The sequence below is a fragment of the Haplochromis burtoni genome, unplaced genomic scaffold (assembly GCF_018398535.1).
Source record: "Haplochromis burtoni strain Fernald_Lab_line unplaced genomic scaffold, NCSU_Asbu1 Contig_169, whole genome shotgun sequence".
Classification (NCBI taxonomy): domain Eukaryota; kingdom Metazoa; phylum Chordata; class Actinopteri; order Cichliformes; family Cichlidae; genus Haplochromis; species Haplochromis burtoni.
Window position 1 is genome coordinate 235,660 of NW_024582530.1, and position 20,549 is coordinate 256,208.

The 20,549-nt window shown below is 39.1% G+C and overlaps 1 protein-coding gene across 1 annotated transcript in view; it reads left to right on the forward strand.

Moving 5' to 3' along the window:
* Nucleotides 1-6,098: 6,098 nt before the first annotated feature.
* Nucleotides 6,099-20,549, forward strand: part of LOC102306739 (NT-3 growth factor receptor) — a gene marked incomplete in the record, with an annotated part of 98,298 nt that continues 83,847 nt past the window's right edge. The window contains 1 exon segment of the mRNA XM_014337191.2: nucleotides 6,099-6,831. Coding sequence (XP_014192677.1) covers nucleotides 6,575-6,831 — 257 coding nt within the window.

A 20,549-nucleotide genomic window follows, 5' to 3' on the forward strand; every position in this document is an offset into this window, starting at 1 on the left:
TGTGTGTGTGTGTGTGTGTGTGTGTGTGTGTGTGTGTGTGCTTGTATGTTTTGTTTTTCATAGAACAAATAGGGACATTACTTTCCTAAATGGACTCATCTGTCCTTCAGCTCTGTGAGTCCACAGATAGAGGGTGAAATAATTCAATAGGGAGGACATAAATATATTTGTTAGGGCTAAAATGAATATTAAGAAAGCTAACCAGACTGAAAGGAGAATTTGTAGCTTTATCTCACTCATCCGTTTATAGCTGCACTGTGACACTCCCAGTCTAGTGGCCCACCAGAGGTAATACTGCTCAGTTGTTATGGGCTGAAGCTATGGATAATGTACCACCTTCATCTGCACTGTCTTTATTAGGTATAACTTTTTGGAATAGATTTTGAGTGTCTGCAACAGAGTGAGATGTGAAGATTTATGATAAACAAACATGAAAGCATATGACAGACTGGGGAGACAAAGGATGAAACACAAGGAGAAGAACATGGGAACAAACCCAGAGACAAGGAGGGCGAGTGAGCAAGAGACACAGAGTAAGACACAAATGGGAAAACAAACATGGGACAGAGAGGGAATAAATAAATACATGACTGAGGAAACATACACAGAGGACATGACAGACTGTCACAGGAGACACGGGGATGTGACAAAGACAAGAAAACATAATAATTGAATAGTTGGTTGAGTCAGCGTGTATTAAATAAGTTGATAGGTTTGGATGGAGTTTGATTGGCCCATTCTTTTTATGGACAAGGTGACAAACAATACACCAAAAGCATACAGTTTAAAGGAGCCAGTATGGCACAACAAAAGCAGATGCTATGAGGCCAGAGCTGGTAAAGTTAAAAACTGAACTAAGTACTGTCATCATCATTTCATCATCTTTAAGGTTTTATTCCTGCTGCTTAAAATTAAAAAAATGATAAGAAGAAGAATTCCAGTTGCACAGGTGTTTGATTTCAGTACTCAGTATTCTGTGTCTTCAACCTTTAGGAAGCACATAATGTTTGATGTTTTCTATTTATAGTTATATGAATTTTACTATAAAATATAATAAATAACAATTAAAATGTGCAGCTATCAAGTGATGCCCTCAGTGTTTCAAGAGTCTAGCAACACCCCTGTTATTGCAAAACATATTGCAGGCCTGTGGTGTGTGTGTGTGTGTGTGTGTGTGTGTGTGTGTGTGTGTGTGTGTGTGTGTGTGTGTGTGTGTGTGTGTGTGTGTGTGTGTGTATAAGAACATGACAGAGGCGCTGAAAGACCTAAAAACAGAGAGGTTTGTTTCTATCCATCTATCATGAAACCACAGCCTGGTCACATGCTCTACATTAACCAGCCATTAGGAATCAATGGCTCATCCATAATGCATTATGGTCATAGGTACATTAAGAAGTCATGACATTAACATCTGATTGATTTCATCAGAATGGGTGGCACCAAACCCTTTTAGCCCAAAACCTAAGTGGAATAAATATAGATATATAGTGATTTACAGTAAGAACAAACTAAAATTAAATTAAATTAAAACAAAAAACAGGTGCACAGCTTATAGTATGACATTAGCAAAGACAATTTTTCTTTTCTTCCTCTTAATTTTTCAAAAGCCAGAAGCCTAGCAAAAGAAACAGAAACAGGAAATTCTATTAACGTGTGATTTAAATTTAACTTAATTCAAATTTTAAAAATAATAGAAAAATAATAAAGGTGAGACAACACCAAAAAGTCAATAATACAAATACCTAAGACTCATAATACACTAAAATTATCAAGGCTAATGGGCAGGTAGGACTCAGATGCAGGGTTTAGAAGACCACAGTTCAGGGCTTTTATTTCCAGTGAATAGATGTTTACACCGTGAACAGTGCAACAGGGGAATAGTGCTCCAGGCGGGTCCAGGGAGGTAGGGAATCCACACATTCAATATTTACAGGTAACACTCGCTCTCAAACGTCAAGCTCAGCACACCAGAGAAGGGAATCCAGGGATCTGTACAGAGTAAAACACAGGGTAAGAATTCGTGAGACACGAGAGGCAGACACACACATAGAAGTAAGAGCCAGTGTTTAACTGAGTAGTTCAATGATGCAAAGCATGACTATCAGCTACTACCTTAAGTAGTGGCTCCCTGATGCGACCTTCAGGAATGGGTGGTTGATTGTTGCATTGAGTCTCGCCCACAAACACAGACACAAACAAACGAGCACAAAGAGGAAAAAAATCAAGGGGGAGAAATATAAAGAAGACAAACCTGGAGGACTGAGGGACAATGACAACAATAAGGTTTTAAAAACTCCATCCATACATCCATTTTTTTTATGCTCACCCAGGGTTGGGTCGCGGAGGTAGCAGCCTAACCAAGGACGCCCAGACCTTCCTCTCCCCAGTGAACTATTCCAGCTTATCGGGGGGAAACACCAAGGCTTTCCCAGGCCAGCTGAGAGATCTAATATCTCAAGCCGGTCCTGGTTCTGCCCTGGGGCCACCTTCCAGTAGGATATTCCCAGAGCACCTCAATCAGGGGTTGCCCAGAAGCCATCCTAGTCAGATGTCCGAACCTCTTCAACTGGCTCCTTTCGATGCGGAAGTGCAGTAGCTCTAATCTGACCCTCTATTGAATGACTGCACTCTATATCATATCTCTAAGAGAGAAACCAGCAATCCTGACTAAGCTCATATCTGCCACTTGTATCAGCAATCTCATTCTTTCAGTTGCTACTCAGAGCTAATGACCATAGGTGAGGGTGAAGATATAGATTGACCAGTAAACCAACAGCTTTATTTTATGCTCAGGTCTTTCTTCAACAGGAAAGACTGGTGCAACATCCACATCAGACTTGGCTCCAATCTGTCTCTCAATCTCCTGCTCTCCTCTCCCTCACTCGTAAGCGAGAGATCCAACAAGATCCAACTATTTGCAGCAATGTGGGCCTAGTCTTGCAATGGTTATACAGTGACTGAAAGGCTCATAGCAGTGGACCCCCCACAGGGTTCCCCAAGAGATGCAGTTCAGTGTCTTCTCCAAGTCCACAAAACACATGTAGACTGGATGGGCGAACTCCCATGCATATTTGAATATCCTGAAGAGGATAAAGAACTGGTTTACATTCCTCAACTAAGATGAAAATGACATCGTTCCTCCTTAATCTGAGGTTTGACTAATTAGCTCTCCTTTCCTGTACCCTACTATAGAGCTTCCTATTAGTAAAACAGAGTGATGGTAACAAAAGTAGTTAATTTTATTATTTCTAGGCTGAACTATTATAATTGATTATTATTGGGTTGCCTTAAAAATCACTAAAAGCCTTCCCTTGATCCAAAATGTTGCACTAAGAGAACTGAAATAGACTAGAAAGAGAAGAGTATATTTCTATACGGGCTTCTCTTCATTGGCTCCCTGGTAAATCCAGAATAGAAATTAAAATCCTACTTCTTGCATACAAGGCCTTGAATAATCAAGCTTAATCTAATCTAAAAGACCTCATGGTATCACCCCAATAAAGCACTTTTCTCTCAGACTGCAAGCTTACTTGTGGTGCTTTGGGTATTAAAAGGAGAATGGCGGGCAGAGCCTTCAGCTTCCAGGCTTCCTTCTGTGAAACCAGCTTCCAGTTTGAATTCACAGGACAAAAACCCTCTCTACTACTCTACTCAAAGAATATGGTTAAAAACTTCCTTTTTAATAAAGTATATAATTAGGGCTGGATCAGGTGACCCTGAATTGTCACTTATAACTTTTTTTCCATTAGTACCTAATGGCTTGACACAGTTTTTAGGGTTTTCCATTTGATGATAGTCCCTCATACCAGCTACTTTTTTAGTAGCTACTTGAAGTGGTTTGAACGATCCAAAAAATGTGACATTCGCAGCCTACGTGCCGATTGGCTAGTCAGTGACGTCACTCGATGAGTCATGAGAGCGTGTCTTTGAGAAAAATCAAACCACCATTTTTGAAACTCGGCAATGAAGGAAACAGCTGCACAAAAACAACACTGTGGTCATCAAGCCTGACCAAAAACAACAGACCAAGCAGCAGGTATACCGTTGCCTCAAGATCCGCCTTTGTTGCGGCATTCATGTCGCATACAAATATTTCGCCGCATTGCTGTAACGAGCCAATACACATTAGATGGTACTCGATTGTAATGGAATACAAGTCAAACTGACTCGACTTGTTTTTAAATGCGAGTAAATTGGGCAATAAGTATGCTTTCAATTCTTTTGCATTCACTTCATGTCTGGAAATTTGCTTCATAGCTGCAATGAATCCACTCTTTTAAGAGCAAGACAGATATTGAGGTTGTCCTGTAAGGCCAGAAGAACTCCTGTTGGTAAAATAAAAACACAAATAAAATTCTGCTACATGCCTTAGTCTGTGCCACAGTCTGTTATTCGATCTGGCATCCAGTACTTTACTGAGACAGTGAGACCTGTGGTTGTGCCTGCAGAGCAGAACTCTCCATCCCTTCACTGGCCCTAAGCTCTCTTTGAAAGTATTTTGGACATTAAAAGATACACTATGGCTTCACAGAAATTCATCACACTCGTGATTATTGCATGAACTGGTGCTGCACTTTTCCTCCAGAGTTGTACTCTTCACCATTTTTAGCATCCTTACCACTAACAGACCAGTTGTGCATTGAGATACTGCCTATGGAGGTCAGGCTCCCCCAACACTCACACGCACAGCCCTGCGTATAGTTGTTGTTGAGATATTTTGATCAGAATTTATATCATTGATACTCTATAAAAGAGAGAGAAAATTAATTTCATAAATGATACTGAGATTTGATAAAGATTTATTCCAACCAGGTTGTTTTTTTAAAATATCTTTTTGACCTCCTTTATATCGATCAAAAAATAGAAAAGGATTAACAACCTCTTCCTCAGTGGACCAGTTATCAATGCCTGAGATCAGTTGTGTACCACTCCAGCTGAAGTGCAGGATGATACAGGATGCATCATCATTCTGTTTTGTCTGCCCCTGATATCAAGTGCGAGTATACGTGGAATATATTGATATACAAATATACACCACTCCTAGTGTTGGTAATTTTTTCAAATTTTATACACATACCAGTGAACATGACTGTGCCATCGGGTAGACAGAGCCCACTAGAGACACTGTGGTGGCTCCCACACAAACTCTTCCCCCTCGGTGTAAACTTGCCATCTGTACATAAAACTAGTGATAGGTCTCAAACAGTCATTAAAGTGGATATCCTCCTTATGAGTCCTTTTAATATTACAGGCCAAGTGACTATGAGATGAAAGTCACATTTTCAACTGATATCCCTGGATGGAGGAAAACTGCCTGACGATCAGTTTGATAAGCTGTGATTAAACGGAGACAGAGGAAAACATGAATGGAAGAATAATGGTCAGCAGGCTCATTGCTCTACATTAACATTCACGAGATGCTTTGTACAGACCGTTTATTGTTGAGTGAGAGTGTGTGGAGAACAGAATATGGGGGTAATATGTGTGGACACATTTCCAGGTGAACTGTGATTTCCACAGGACATGATCTGCAGGGGAGGAGAATCTGTGTAACATCTCCTTGGGATCCAACACGTATGCAGACACATATACTTACACGTAGATCACAGTATGCTCCAAAACTGGAGCTATACATTATGTTAGAAAGGAAAACTAAGCCTGTATGATCCCACAGCTACACTCTGTCATTCAGGGACCTCTAGTGGTCACATAATGCTATAGTTTCAGTCAGGCCAAACAGGGAGCGCTGTGGCTCAGCGGTCACAGCGCAGCTGCCTCAAAGGCCAGCTTTCATCCACCTAACCAAACCTTTACTCTTGCACCATCACCTGAGAAAGAGTAGCTGCTCATTTTACAACAGTTCGAGAGCTTGATGGAGATAATATAACACACATATGTGTCTGATAATCACGAACTCGGCGTCATATTTATCCCAATTGCTATTTAAACTGTTCTTTACTGTAACTCAGCCTGATCAGAGCAGTGTGAATATCTCTCTCTTTCTCTCACTCGTGTGTGTGCGTGCGCACAAAAGCAAAGCTGACGCGTGTCCACTGCGCTCCTCTGCCCAGCAGGTGGACTCAGAGGATGGGGCCTCTCTCTCTCTCTCTCTCTCTCGACCCCTGGTGGAAGAAACGCCACGGGGAGCGAGAGAGAAAGAGAGAGAGTGTGTGGGAGAGACTGAGAGATGGACAGATGACTCAAAAAGGAGATGAAAATGAGAGAAATGCTCACTGCGACCGTACACATCAAACAGCGGGAGAATATTCTGGATTTTTCTTATTTTGTCCTCTTTGTTCCATCCAAACGTTGTTGGTGTGACGAGCAGGGAGGGGGGCGTGACTGGCATCATTAAAACCTCTGATACCCCCACAAGCACGCGCACACTCAGACACGCGTGAACACACGGAGGGAGATGTTTACAGCTTTGACCGTTTGGACTCCACTGAGCGGAATAAGGCGAGCGCAGCGTTCACACGGCTTCAGACTCTGACGGACTGAGTCATTTTCATTTTTAGTCATTTTCATTCTCGTTCAGCTTCAAAGTTGGAATCTGGGACTGAATCGTGACAGCATGGATTTGTTCGGCGCGCGTCGCCTTCTCGGGATCCGGTGCTGCTGGAAGGTTTCCGTTCTGCTCAGCGTTTTCTTTCACAGCTGCCCGAGCTCCTTGTTGGACTGTCCCCCCACCTGCACCTGCTCTCCCACTGAAATCTTCTGCAGTAAGTCCGACAACAGCCAGTTCTTCCCGCTGCTGTCCTTCCAGGGGACCGGGAATGCTGGGAATAATACCGGCAGCATCGAGGATCTTTTCCAGAACATCACCTCCATGTGAGTGCTGCTTCTCTAGATCAAAGCTTTAAGGATATTTAAGAGAAGTTTTGTCCTTTTAATTGGTGAATTTACTATAGTTTTGTTTTGTTTTTTTAACAAGTGGACTAAAAACCCACGATAAGATCCAGCTACAGAAATGAGTGATGGTTCCTCGGTTGGGGCAAAAAGGCGAGATTCCTGGTTCAAACAGTTCTGGTGTTTTTCTTTTCATAGAATAAAATTGAAATCACAGAATTGTTCAAAAAATGTAAACTTTTTGAAAATCTGGCAAATTTTAAATATAATACTTAAAATATATTAAAAAAAATAAAAATAAAATGAAATAAAATAAAATGATTCTTCTTCTTGTTAATGATACTATTAATAAATATTACTATGAATAACAGCAACATCAATAATGATCCAGATGACTCAGGGATCCAGGCTCAGAATACCGAAGAATGATTATGCAAATAAATGTCCCACTTGACTCAAATAATAAATGTACCTGCTTTATTCAGGACTTTATAATGAACCATCTTAAACATCCTCTTAAACATTTTTTGAGAAACTTCAGTCTTCTCCAAAACTTCCCTTCATCTGTGCACATGTGCAGTGGTTCCTCACTTTCGGGAACCGTACACTGTGATTAATGGTGATGGTAAAACCCCATCAGAACAAGCAGAGCTGGCAGGTCTGGAGTTACTTTAAAAAAATTACATTCTGTTATTAATTTCTTGTAAAATAAATGAATAATCTAAATGTAAAAGAATTGAGCAGGTCTAAAAAGATTAGAATGGTGATGAATATGGTTTATCTCACATGAGGAGGCTTGATCTTTGTCTGTGTTTAGGGTAATATACAGGTCTTTGGTATGCCACAAGTGTTCAAGTGTTCAAATTCCGAATTCCGAACTGATCTAAAAGATGTGAATGAATCAATTTATATAGGAAATGGAAATCTGAAATGCATGAATATATTTGATACTTTTAAACATAGCCATCTGTTGATGGAAAGTGTGCCTCTCCCTTAGCTGTTCCTGCATAACATTGCTAAATGCCATGGTTTTATACACTAGGAAACAGTCCAGCGTGAGAGGTAATAGGTCCAGATGTTTCCAAATAGCTTTTTTATTGCATTATAAGAACAGTCATGACTCAGATAATATTAAGCAAATTTTAGTGCAGAAGTCTGTTTCTTTAAGATGAAGAGCCAACCAGCCATCCAGATATCCATGAAAAATGTTATCTGGGCAGATACTGAAAACTGACCACATCAGACCACAAGTGAATTTTTCTCAAAAACTTTCTTCTTGCTTTGGAAGAGAGTGGCAAACAGTCCTCAGTATATCATAAGGTTTTAATATAACTAAATTTATATTCATTTCTTTGGTGAGGAAATGTTGTAATAATAATAATAATAATAATAATGGATTACATTTATATAGCGCTTTTCGAGACCCTCAAAGCATTTTACAATATCACTATTCATTCACTCTCACATTCACACACTGGTGCAGGCAAGCTACAGTTGTAGCCACAGCTGCCCTGGGGCAGACTGACAGAAGCGAGGCTGCCATATCGCGCCATCGGCCCCTCTGGCCAACACCAGTAGGCGGTAGGTGAAGTGTCTTGCCCAAGGACACAACGACTGAGATGTGTGTGTGAGTGGGTTAATGTGGCTTTTTGTATAAATAAATAAATGTAGCACTCTGTCTAAGTTTAGGGATAGTGTTTAGTTACTGGTCTGTGACTAAACCAAAGTCCAGTCTTCTTCTGTGCCTTTAGTCTCTTGCTCAGCATTGCTCGTGCTCTTTTTGGTGGCCTGCTTAGTTCAGTATATGCCATGGCTGCATTTGTCAAATCACACTGACTTTCGCTGTACAGTATGTTTCCTTACTGTGAACTCAATCAGTCACTTTGCCTAGGAGGTAGACCAGCTCATCCATTAGCTGGAAGGGTGATGCTTTAAATCCTAATTCATTAAATCAAATATATGTTGAAATGTCCGTGGGTGACATACTGAACCCCAAAATGGTGTGGTCAAAGTCCTCTAAGGGTGAGTGTGGTTGTAGTGTCGGGGTTAGTATATAAATATATAAATTTTCCTGATGCTCTGATAACTCTTCCTCATTAACTACAGATTGGTTTTATCTGAGAAGATGTGGTGTCTTCTCTCCTTGTCGTATTCTTCCAGAGCCTCTTTGAGAACGTAGGTCATGCTGAGTGGACATCCTGCTTTGGGAGTGGCACTGCAGTCACTTTGATCAGAAGATCCAGATCATTACTGCCTCTTGTCTCCTGTAGTTGTCAGGAGTGCACCTGCTGCAGCACTGACAGTTTATATTAGAGCTTTGCTATAAACCCTTTCCTTTTAATATAAAGTCCACTCTAGTATTAGGCAATCGTAAAGTTTACGTGGACAGTCCTAATCTCAGTGACCAGTCAAAGTGATTTTAAACTACAAAACCTCACCCCGCCATTCACACACATACACATGTGCTCAAGGGCTCAGGGATAATGCACATACACATACATGCGTGCGCACAGGCTGTGGTCCATCATGTTGTTGTTGTGGACTGAAGTGGACCTGACTGTCACAGCATCTGTAGGTTCTTTGTTTTTATCTCTTATGTAGCCAACAAAACACACATCTTGTACACACACTACAGTAAAACACACAGTAATTAATAAGAACGGGAAGAGTTTGTAAACTGTGGCCAGTCTACAACAAGATGGCAGAACACATTGCTACACGCACAGTTTATTTTGTGAGCACAAAACCTCACTTCATTATTAACCTGGTTTTCTGAAAAATTATTACTGATCAAAGGAGCTGCTGAACATCGAATTCCCTCCTGCTTCTCCAACACTGATCGCTACACCCGGAAAAATAAGAGAACCGTGTAAAAAAGTAGTTTTACTTGCAATAATAACAATAATGATAATAATAATAATAATAATAATAATAATAATAATAATAATAATAATAATAATAATAATAGCCAGGAAGCCTAAGCAGAATAAGTGAAGCATGTGTAGTGTCAGATGTCAGCTCCATTGTTCCGTGTGCTCATCAGCACAATAGTGGAAAACTGGTTGAAAAACACAGGATTGGTTTCAGTTGCATATCCCACACAGTTAAGTGAGGGGTTGAGTTTTAACATGTAATAATATGAGATAAAGTGTGTGTAAGTACAGGAAATAAAGTTTATTTGAAGTCATGTCAGGATATTAACGTGAATAAAAGCATCTTTTCATTTCTGAAAGGAGCTTCGTTTAACTACGAGACCACCAGCGTATCCTGGGTGGTTACGGTAACTTGATTAATAAAATGATCAAATTGGCACAAATCATCATGAATAATTGTATTTATTGTGTAAGAATGTACCTTTTAGTAGGTTTGGGTTATCTTTAATTTGAAGCAAATTCACGATTTAATATATTTTGCTTTGAATTTAAATTTTTGGGGGGATAATTTTTACTTTGGATTTTTGTCTATTTCATTTTAAGTTTAATTTCAGAGAAAAGTATTTAAGGTTTAATATAATTCATTGCCACTAAATTATCATGGTTTCTGGCACTTTCCCCCCTTTAGCAGCCATTGTTTAAAGTTAAAATAAATTCAGTGGATATATATAGTAGATTTCTGAAATTTATGATGATGGAAAAGTGCCAGGAAAATCAACCAAAGACTAATTTAAAATCATTAATCATTTGCTGTGAACAAACCAACATGCTGACTTTAAGAGCTGTATTCATTAAACAGTCATACTGACAATAAACATGTGACTGTGTCCTCTTTTTCATGTCTTTATGTATTTAACTGAGCTGTTTTTGAAAGACATTATGACACAACATCAATACCTGAGGATCAATACTGTGCTGACATCAATATTAAAATGCTGTCATTTATGACCATGAAGATAAAGTCAATAAGTTCTTTACTAATGCACTAACTGAAATTACAGATTACGCAGAGAACAAAGAGATGTCTGATATGTCACAGTAAGTCAGAGAGTAAATAAAGTATCTGTTATCTGGAAAACAGTTTTTTTGTAATTGAATTGTGATTTAATAATAATAATGATAATAACAGTAATATCTTGGCATGAGTAGGATGGATTAGGCTTTGAGGACTACAGACTGGAATGTACAATGTGACCCACATAGGGAGTACAGTTTAAATGTATCAAATTCTGTGAACATACCATCTTACCAACCATGGCTGTAAGACAATTTAAAACAATTAAAAAAAAACAACAACTATAATTTAAGATATTATTATTTTAAGAAGAAAACTTGAATTTCTGAAGATGGGGACAAACTGAGGAGAGCATAGTACGACCTAAGGGTGAAACTGAGGACTCCTGCAAGAGGAAGCTGGACAGTATGAGCAGAACAGTGTGAGGGATGTGTGGAGTGAAATGAAGAAAATCACTGGTTTTAAGGTGACGGACAATAACCGGCACCAGCAAGGAAACCTGAAGGGAGCAGAAAAGCTGAACGATTTTTAAAACACTTTTGGTTCACAGCCCTCTGCTGCTTTTCCCCACAACACACTCTACACACTATGGCCCTTACACACATTCGTTGCCTTCAGGGGTATTAAAAAAATTAGGCTAGATTAATGCTTGCCATGCCAACCCAGTACACACTCACAAAGGATATTCTCTGTCTCCAGATATTCACTTCCTGATTAAATAAAGTTTAAAAAAGAAGTGGATTAGCAGACTCTGTTTCCTAAGTACACTGAGCTCCTTTAATGTAAAAACCATGGCTATTTCCTGTCAGTCAGTTGTGGTGTGTACACAGTATACTCACCAACAGACTAATAAACTGATCAGGACAGATTTTTCTGTGATTAGCTGCAAACTGGAGACTTCTGAAGTTGTGGTGTAAAGGAGGTCACTGAACAAACTGTTATGCATAGATAGTTCTGATCACTACCAAATAGTTTTACTATCGTACACCATGTTTTCTTATTTATTTATTAAATTTTTATTATATTTCAAGTTTTAAGGTTAAGTCAAGTAAAATAAACTAAGCCATAAAAATGACCTGAATTTGTTCTTCTTGGAAAACTGTCTTACATTAATAGGAGCAAAAAGAGTTCTGACAGTGTTGTATCTCCTGGATGAGGTGGATTTAGTGTGTGTGTTTCTGCATATTTAAGTGTGTAAGTGAATGAGTTTGTGTCTGTACGCCTTTAAAGGAGTATGTGGCGGCTGCAATAAACAAAGGCAGCATCTCAGCATTCTGAAGTCTGCCCGGTGTTTTAATGCAACATTTTTGTGCTGAAAACAGACATTATGTTGGTGTAGATGTTAATAATTAATGTTAATAATAGCTAAGTGTCCAACCCAACAGCCCTGAGTCAGTGGCCCAGAGTTTTACTGATCCATGTAGAATTTTATTGGCCTGTGGAAAAAAAAAGCTTTTATTTTTGAATTTTTAAAATATTAAAACAATTTAATAAACGTGATGTTTACATTATTTTACTTTATATCTGAAAAATGTTTCAAAAGCTTTGAAATAAATATGGTCTAGTACACCCAATGCTGCTGTTTATACTCACTCCTCCTTGTTCTGCTTGCAGGTATCGCTGCCATGTAAAATGCAATTAGGCATGCAAGCTGCCTAATTTAAATATTTTATTTGACTAAAATGAACAGTTCTGTATATTTTAATGTAACTTCTGTAGCTTTACTGTAGATTTTTGCTGTGTATAACAAATGAAGTTCACTTTCCTTCACATTAGAGCTTATTAAACAGGTGGTTTGATGAAGCTAGCTTTTTCCAAGTAAACATTTTGATGGTGATAGCTGTGCTGCTCATTGGGATGCTAGAAAAAACTTTTCTTTCACTCCGCCTGAAGTGACTGTCTCAGTAACAGCTCCGCGTCTTTGCTCTTTACGGGGTGTGTGCAGACGTACTCTGGCTCCATGTTCAACTATGACGGCATGATTGTCACTGCTGCCGTTTATCTGTGTTATCCATCTTTTTGTTTAAAAACTGGGGGCTGCATGGGCCTAATGTTGTCAGACTTTTTATTCACACACTGCTCCTTGATGCATGTCTAATGCACATCTCTTTTTAGTTGCAATGGAAAATGAAATGATTGCATTCACATGATGATATAGAGCTGTCCGTTTAACAAAACATCAAAGCAAAAACATTGTGTTGAGGATTCTTTATAATTGAGTTATTCCAATTACTCGATAAACGGTTGCAGTCCTTTATAGTTCTAATTCACATTTTGTTGCTGACCCTTGTGCTGCTGTAATGTGAATATCCCCAATATCCCCATTGTGGGATTAATGTCTAAAAAAGTCAAGTCAAGTCAAGTCTATATATAATGGCTGCAGTAACCACTGCAGTCTCAAAGTGAGATGGAAGGAGGTGATTCAAATATATTATGTAAAAAAAGGTAAATGCCATCCATCTATTTTCTTTTGCTTATCCAGAAGCAGTTTGTGATGCCCAAATCTCCCTTTCCCCAGCCATCTCCTCCAACTTATCTGGGGTAACACCTAGGCTTTCCCAGGACAGCCGAGATATTACATATCTCGGCTGTCCTGAGGCTGTCCCAGGACACCATGGAGTCCTCAATCCAGGTTGGTCCTTTCAAATTCTCCTCCCTCCAGTTAGCTGGGGATTCCAAATCAGCACCAGCCTGCATTCTGTGTACCTATGGAGAAACGGAAAACAAAGGCAGGGAAAAAACAAACAGTCTGCAAGACACATGCCCTTACAAGTCCAAGCAAGATGAGATCAAGATCATAGGGCACATGACAGTGCATCAGCCAAGACTCACCCTGTACAAGATCCTCGAGCTATGTTTGGACAAAAAACTGAACTGGTCATGGAACACACTGCACCTGTATTAAAAAAGCCCAAAGCAGACTGTACTCCCTCAGGAGACTGAACTACTGCAGGAAGCTCCTGAGGATGTTTTACCAGTTAGTGGTTGCCGGAGTACTATTCTATGTTGTGGTTTACTGGGGGAGCAGCACAGCAAAGAAGGACTCATCCAGGCTGGTAAAACTAATCAGGAAGGCTGGCTCTGTGGTTGACATGAAGCTGGACACTCTGGTGACAGTGGCAGAGCAGAGGACATTAAAGAAACTGCAGGACATTATGGAGAAAGCCGGGCATCCTCTGCATATGAAAGTAGCAAGGTGGTCAGCCCAATGATTGGAGTGCACGATGACCTCATAAAGATATACTCTGCAGTTTGGCACATCACACAGTGCTTTGTTTACAAGTTTGCCAATATCCTTTCAACATGTCAAGTTTACTGATATATGTGGCAGGTCCAATGTCATCAATGCAGTCAAGTGACATTTTGCCCGAGCTTGTGTCAATAGGTTTTTGTATGGATATAGTGACTTGATTAGTACTAAATTTGGAATCATGTGGTAATAATAGCCAAGAATTTTCTCACCAGCAGCTCTTAGAAGCAGGTTTCGAGGGTTGCTGAAAACCAGCACTGGACAGCTCTGCTGACAGTGTTTCCTCCTGCTGAATGCAAAGTAATTTTAGAGAACAGCTGATCCCAGGCTTTGTGGGTGTGTCGTGGTTGCCGTGGCTACTTTGGCTTCAGCGTTTGGAATTTGTTTGGACCACAAGCCTTTTAAATTTAATTTTAAGTCACACCACAATGCTGTATGTAATCTTGTGAAAATATTTCAAAAGTAGTGAAATAAACAAATTTGCCTTGTTTGGGGATTTGTGTTCAGTTGTATGGGTGGATTCTTGAATCTTAAGACTTTTTAGTGAAAACACTATGTTAAGTGATCTTGATGACCATGTTATCATGGCTCATACAATTGAATGCCACAACTAAAAACATATACCGTGGCCTATAACTTTTCTCGAGATTATGTGATGGAGATGTATCTGAGAATGCAAATGGGTATTAAATGGTCTTCAAAATCACTATGATATTCAATTTGCAGCAGTGTGATAATAGATAAGATAAGATAGATCTTTTTTGTCACTGTTACCAGAACAATGAACACAGTTTGGCATCTCTCCATTGGCAGCTTGTAGGTTTTTACATTCACATTCTTCAGATAAGAGAATAGTATAAATAAAGATAAAATAAGTGCAAGTTACAGTCCAGAGAATTCATGCATGTTATTTGTAGCTCCTGTCTTATGTCTTGCCCAGTCTATCCAGGCAGCACTTTTGCCTAAAATAGACAAAGTATTTCCAGGAGTAGGAACATGACTATTGTGAGTGCAAAAAAAGGCAACTTCAGATAATGTTCTAGCCTAGTTTCCTCTAATAGTCATGTGTGAAAAGACCTTTAGAGTCTTGTTAAGCTGGTGAAGTCAGATGAAGTCTAAATAAAATCTTTAAATTAATACTCAAAGAAAATGTATCTTTCTTTAGCATACTGATGACCATTTACATTTACCATTTACTGTGTTTTGAACATTTGTCTTCTTCTTCTCTTCAACCCATAATTTAGAGCTTTTTAATTATTAATGGAAATTATTGATTTAAGTCATTAATCCCCTCTTCTGCTTTTTTGTTTTTCTTACTCTGTTATGTGATCACTACCTGTCAACAGGTAAGATAATTGACACTCATGTCAAAAATGAAAGTAAAACAATGAGCAGTGGATGAACCATAATATTTTGGTGTCAATCGGGATAAAGTTTTTTAACTTTGTGAGTCAGGACTACAGCGATGGTGGATGATATACTCTGAGATGTTTCATTGGTAATTGATATCTAATGCTAAATGCTAATGCTAAAGACACACTGATGTATTACATATTATGTAAACAGACTGATTTTTTGCTAAATTAGCTCTAACAGGACAGAGATAATGCAAACATATAACATCCTTGTGAAACATGATATAGAGATAGATTAACTTACCTTAAAATTCATACATGATATGAACATCTATAATATGTACACTATATTGCATTTATCTTAACATGAGTTGGCATCTTATTCTTAATCCATTGGGTTTAAAAGGATGTCAGCCCACCCTGCAGCTATAACAGGTTTAATTCTTCTGGGAAGGCTTTCCACAATGGTTTAGGAGTGTGTTTATGGGAATTTTTGACCTTTCTTTCATAAACATATTCGTGAGATCAGACAGTGATGTTAGACGAGAAGGCCTGGCTCACAGTATCCACTCGAATTCATCACAAAGTTGTTCTATAGGGTTGAGGTCAGGACTCTGTGCAGGTCAGTCAAGTTCTTGCACACCAAATTGACTCAGATGTTTATGGGCCTTGCTTTATACACTGGTGTGCAGTCATGTTGGAACATGAAAGAGCCATTCCCAAACTGTTCCCACAAAGTTGGGAGCCTGACATGGTCCAAAATGTCCTGGTATGCTAAAGCATTAAGAGTTCCATACACTGCTAGTAGGGAGGTGAACTCCTGAAAAACATCCCTCACACCATAATTCCACCTCCACCAAACTTTTAACTTGAGACATTGGGGTTAGTATCTTGCCCTAGGATATTTGTCATAGCCAGGGAGTAGCCAGGGATCGATAGTAGATGACTTGCTGAATTCTAGCCTTCATTACTTTTTCCTGAAGTTCACTGATGAGCACTGAGTGTTTTAATTTTTAAGAATATGGCTTAATCATTTATTTCTTACAGTTTAAGCACAGAGAGTCATGCTGACAGATTTAATTCACCGACTACAGCAGCATCCTTTTTATGATTTAGAAAAAAATAGACATACTCGTGCAGTTATTTCTTATTCTGAGATATCACAGGGATTAAATGTGTAATTGAAGTTTAAAATGACAGACAGGGAAGTTTCAGATCTTTCCCAGTTGGCACTGTATGGATGATCAGAAACTGACGGTACCTGTCTGTGTATATAATTACATCAATTTTCACAACGCTGGCTGAAATTCAGCCCAAAAACATGTCAGCGCCTCCATAGTGTTTTACAGATGGCTACAGACTCATTGTTCTACCTTTCTTTTGAACACCTCCGTACTAAATAACAAATTAAATTTTCGAACCAAAAATTGAGAAGTGTTTTTGAGATGTATATGCTTATTTGTATATTTTGCACTTTATTTATGCTGATACGTGTGAATAAATAACAATTCCACAATTTTTAAAAATCTCTGCCCTGTTTGACCCATTCAGCAAAAATCATGGTTATGATATGGCATGATTCAGCTTTCTAACAGGAAATAAAGGTATATTTAATGTATCAGTGTACACTTTATTTTATCACAAACATACAATTGATCACAGCTTGTGTTCTTTTTAAAGTCAAGAATTTTCTTGAGTTTTTACTGAAGCTCGCTATTTGAATTCAATTTCACTACTGTAAATTTAGAATTAAAAATATTTCATATTATAATACAATAAATGTAATGTTGACCATATTATATTAGCTAATGTAGTATATAATACAATTGTTGTTTATTAGCTAATACTAAAATAATAATAATGGATTGCATCTATATAGTGCTTTTCGAGACCCTCAAAGCGCTTTACAATTTCACTATTCATTCACTGTCACATTCACACACCGGTGGAGGCAGCTACAGTTGTAGCCACAGCTGCCCTGGGGCAGACTGACAGAAGCAAGGCTGCCATATCCCGCCATCGGCCCCTCTGGCCATCACCAGTAGGCGGTAGGTGAAGTGTCTTGCCCAAGGACACAACGACCAAGACTGTCCGAGCCGGGGCTCGAACCAGCAACCTTCCGATTACAAGACGAACTGCCAACTCTTGAGCCACAATCGCCCAAAATGACTGTTGTAGCCTAATAGTCATGGTTTTTCAGTCCCATGGGGACTGGTTTTTCAGTCCACCCCCCTAAAGCTTTTGCTGTGCAATTCCTGGGCAGGGAGCGAGCTCACACTATCTATGTCCCAGGAAGCACCTGGCACTGGTCTTTCTAGGAGTTTCATCCTAGCTGTAGCTCAGGTGGCAGAGCAGGTCAGCCACTAACCAGAAGGTCAGTAGTTCGATCCCAGGCTGCCTCCTGGCTGCATGCCAAATATCCTTGGGCAAGATACTAACCCCGTGTTTGCCTACTGGTGGTGGCCAGAGGGCCCGGTGGCGCCAGTGTCCGGCAGCCTCGCCTCTGTCAGTGCGCCCCAGGGCAGCTGTGGCTACAATGTAGCTTGCTGTCACCAGTGTGTGAATGTGTGTGTGAATGGGTGAATGACTGAATGTAGTGTAAAGCGCTTTGGGGTCCTTAGGGACTGAGTAAAGCGCTATACAAATGCAGGCCATTTCATCCTTCTACACCCTTACAGTCGGCAGATAACATAGTTAAGCAGCCTACAGCAGATCATATTGACACATATGTCCTTCACCTAAGAGATAAAAGAAAATACAAAATTCTACAGTGAAATTCTAAGCACCTAAATATACTATCTAGAATAAACTAGAAATTTTCCATCCAAAAATTTCAAGGTCACTTTAAAGGTGGAAAGCTTTTAGGTTTTTTTTAAGCTGACATCACCCATGTTTTAACAGTTTAACAAAACATTAAAAAAAACCCACTAAGACATATAAAACAAATGCTTCTATGAATGGGTGAATGAGGCATGTTATATAAAGCACTCTGCATGCTCAAGTAGAGTAAGCACTGTAAAATAATCGGTCCATTTACAGACATCCCAAGTTGACTGTTCTGTGCACACACCACATTGGTTCATTACTTGAGTTAGGTGTTTTTTTATGCTTGGGTGATTCAGGTCAATGATAAATGAATTACACAATAATAAACTGAGTGAAATAATAATAAAGTGAGTGAAAAAGTCCAAAGAAAAACTTTGACAGACCTGGACTGTTACTCAAGATCACTTGAATTATTTAATTAAGAGTCTGGCTCCATGTAAGTAAAATACAAAGCAATGGGGATTTGCACAACACTGTATGTGCACTAAAATGTGCTTTTTAAAACAATATATTGATATATATTTGTTGTAATTACATCAAATAAGAAGGGAAACGAATAAAGACTTTAGCAATAAACTGCTCTTTCAGCTCCACACTTGGCAGTCATCATCCCTACGACCAAAACAGATGACATTCGGTCTGTGAATTTCTTTCCAAATTTGCTTTCCCTCTCTCTACGGCTGTGTTTCTCACACTTTGGAGGCAGAGTGTGTAGGAGGCTGCTGTAACATTGCAGTTCCTTCTGGCAAGCAAACATTGATGGTTTGTTTGTGACTTTTCAAACAGTGCCAAGTTAAGGAAGGAAAGAGGAGAGGGGTAGAAATAGAAAGGAGGACTAGAGAGAGGAGGAGGAGTAAGGACAGGCAGTAGTAGTACTGTTGGGCACAAAAATAGTTGGTTTGAACATTTTCTGTTATATTTAGTAACCTCAAGACTACAGTATGTGCATGCTTTACCTGGGGGTTACGTAATAGCACTACTGCTCAAAATGTGGTTGACTTCTTTTTTAACTGTCTGCTGTAAATATGCAATATGGAGAGAAATGTTCAGAGATATCTGGACTGGTGTTGTGTCTAGCTGATCAATTTCTAGAGTGCAGTATTCACTGATCTCCACCAAATATTCATCTCTTTAATTAAGTCTGTGTTCAGCATTTTCTCTTTCTATGTGCTATAGCTTTGTAATTACAGGACAGTTTGGGCAATGAGCTACCAAAACTTCTTCTGCAGTTTTACACCTTTATTTCTTAAAATTAAAGCCAAAAACATCAAACGGACACTTTTCATTAACTAAAGCAGTATTTTCTAATCTTTTGGAAAAACTGAGACAACCAATTGAAATTAAATGTATAAGTAAACTTTAAAATGACAGAAAGAAGAGTTTCACTGGTCCAGTCAGTCTACCATGGTGAGTCTCATCAACACCGGCTTAAATCAGTCTCAGTTCATCTAATATGGTGATACCCATAGGGATATAGAGACTCTGACCCGTTAGATGGAGAGCTGGTCCAGACCTCCTGTACAGGGGTAACTGGGATCTAACCGACTATTTAATATCAAAGTGGGCTGTATGTGACCTACCATGTAAAATGAGTTTGTTATCCCTGCTCTAATGTATTTATACCATGTCATATGGCAATCATCAGTTCAACCACTCTGCTCAAAGTTATCAAATATTTATTTTGCTACAGCAACATTAGAATGATCAGTCAACCTAACATGTCACACTTCAGTGTCCTTGGACTGTGGCAGGAGGCCAGCATAACTGGAGGAAACCAACTGGGCTACAGGGCTAACTATCTGACATGTTGTAGAATAAACTAGGGTGACCATATTTAGATTTCCAACAAAGAGGACACTTGGCTCAGTCATGAAGAACTTGCTTAAAGAAACATAAAATCGTCCCCGGCATTTTGACTAGAGATCGGCCCACCAGGTATTATAGGAAAAACCATAAAGCCTTTGAATGAAATCAAACGCTGTTGTGACAGTGATGTACACAGTCTTGTTGGTATATGTATGATTTCTATACATTTTACATCAGGTAAAAACTTTGGTTGTAAGATTCAGATAATAGTTTAATAAAAGTGAGAGATTTTAAATGAGAATAAGAAAGAAAAGTATTTCTTTGTGCCCCCCTCTCCCTGTTAACCCGTTTCTTCCCAGATTTTTTTCAGAGTTGTAAGGCATATCATTTTATCAGTTGAGTCCCTCTGAATCATGTTATGTATTTATTTTTTCCATTTTGTACTTTTTTTTGAAGAAAATAGCATTTTTATGACTGGCAACAATTGTTGCCAGTAGTCACACAGCTTGTCACTA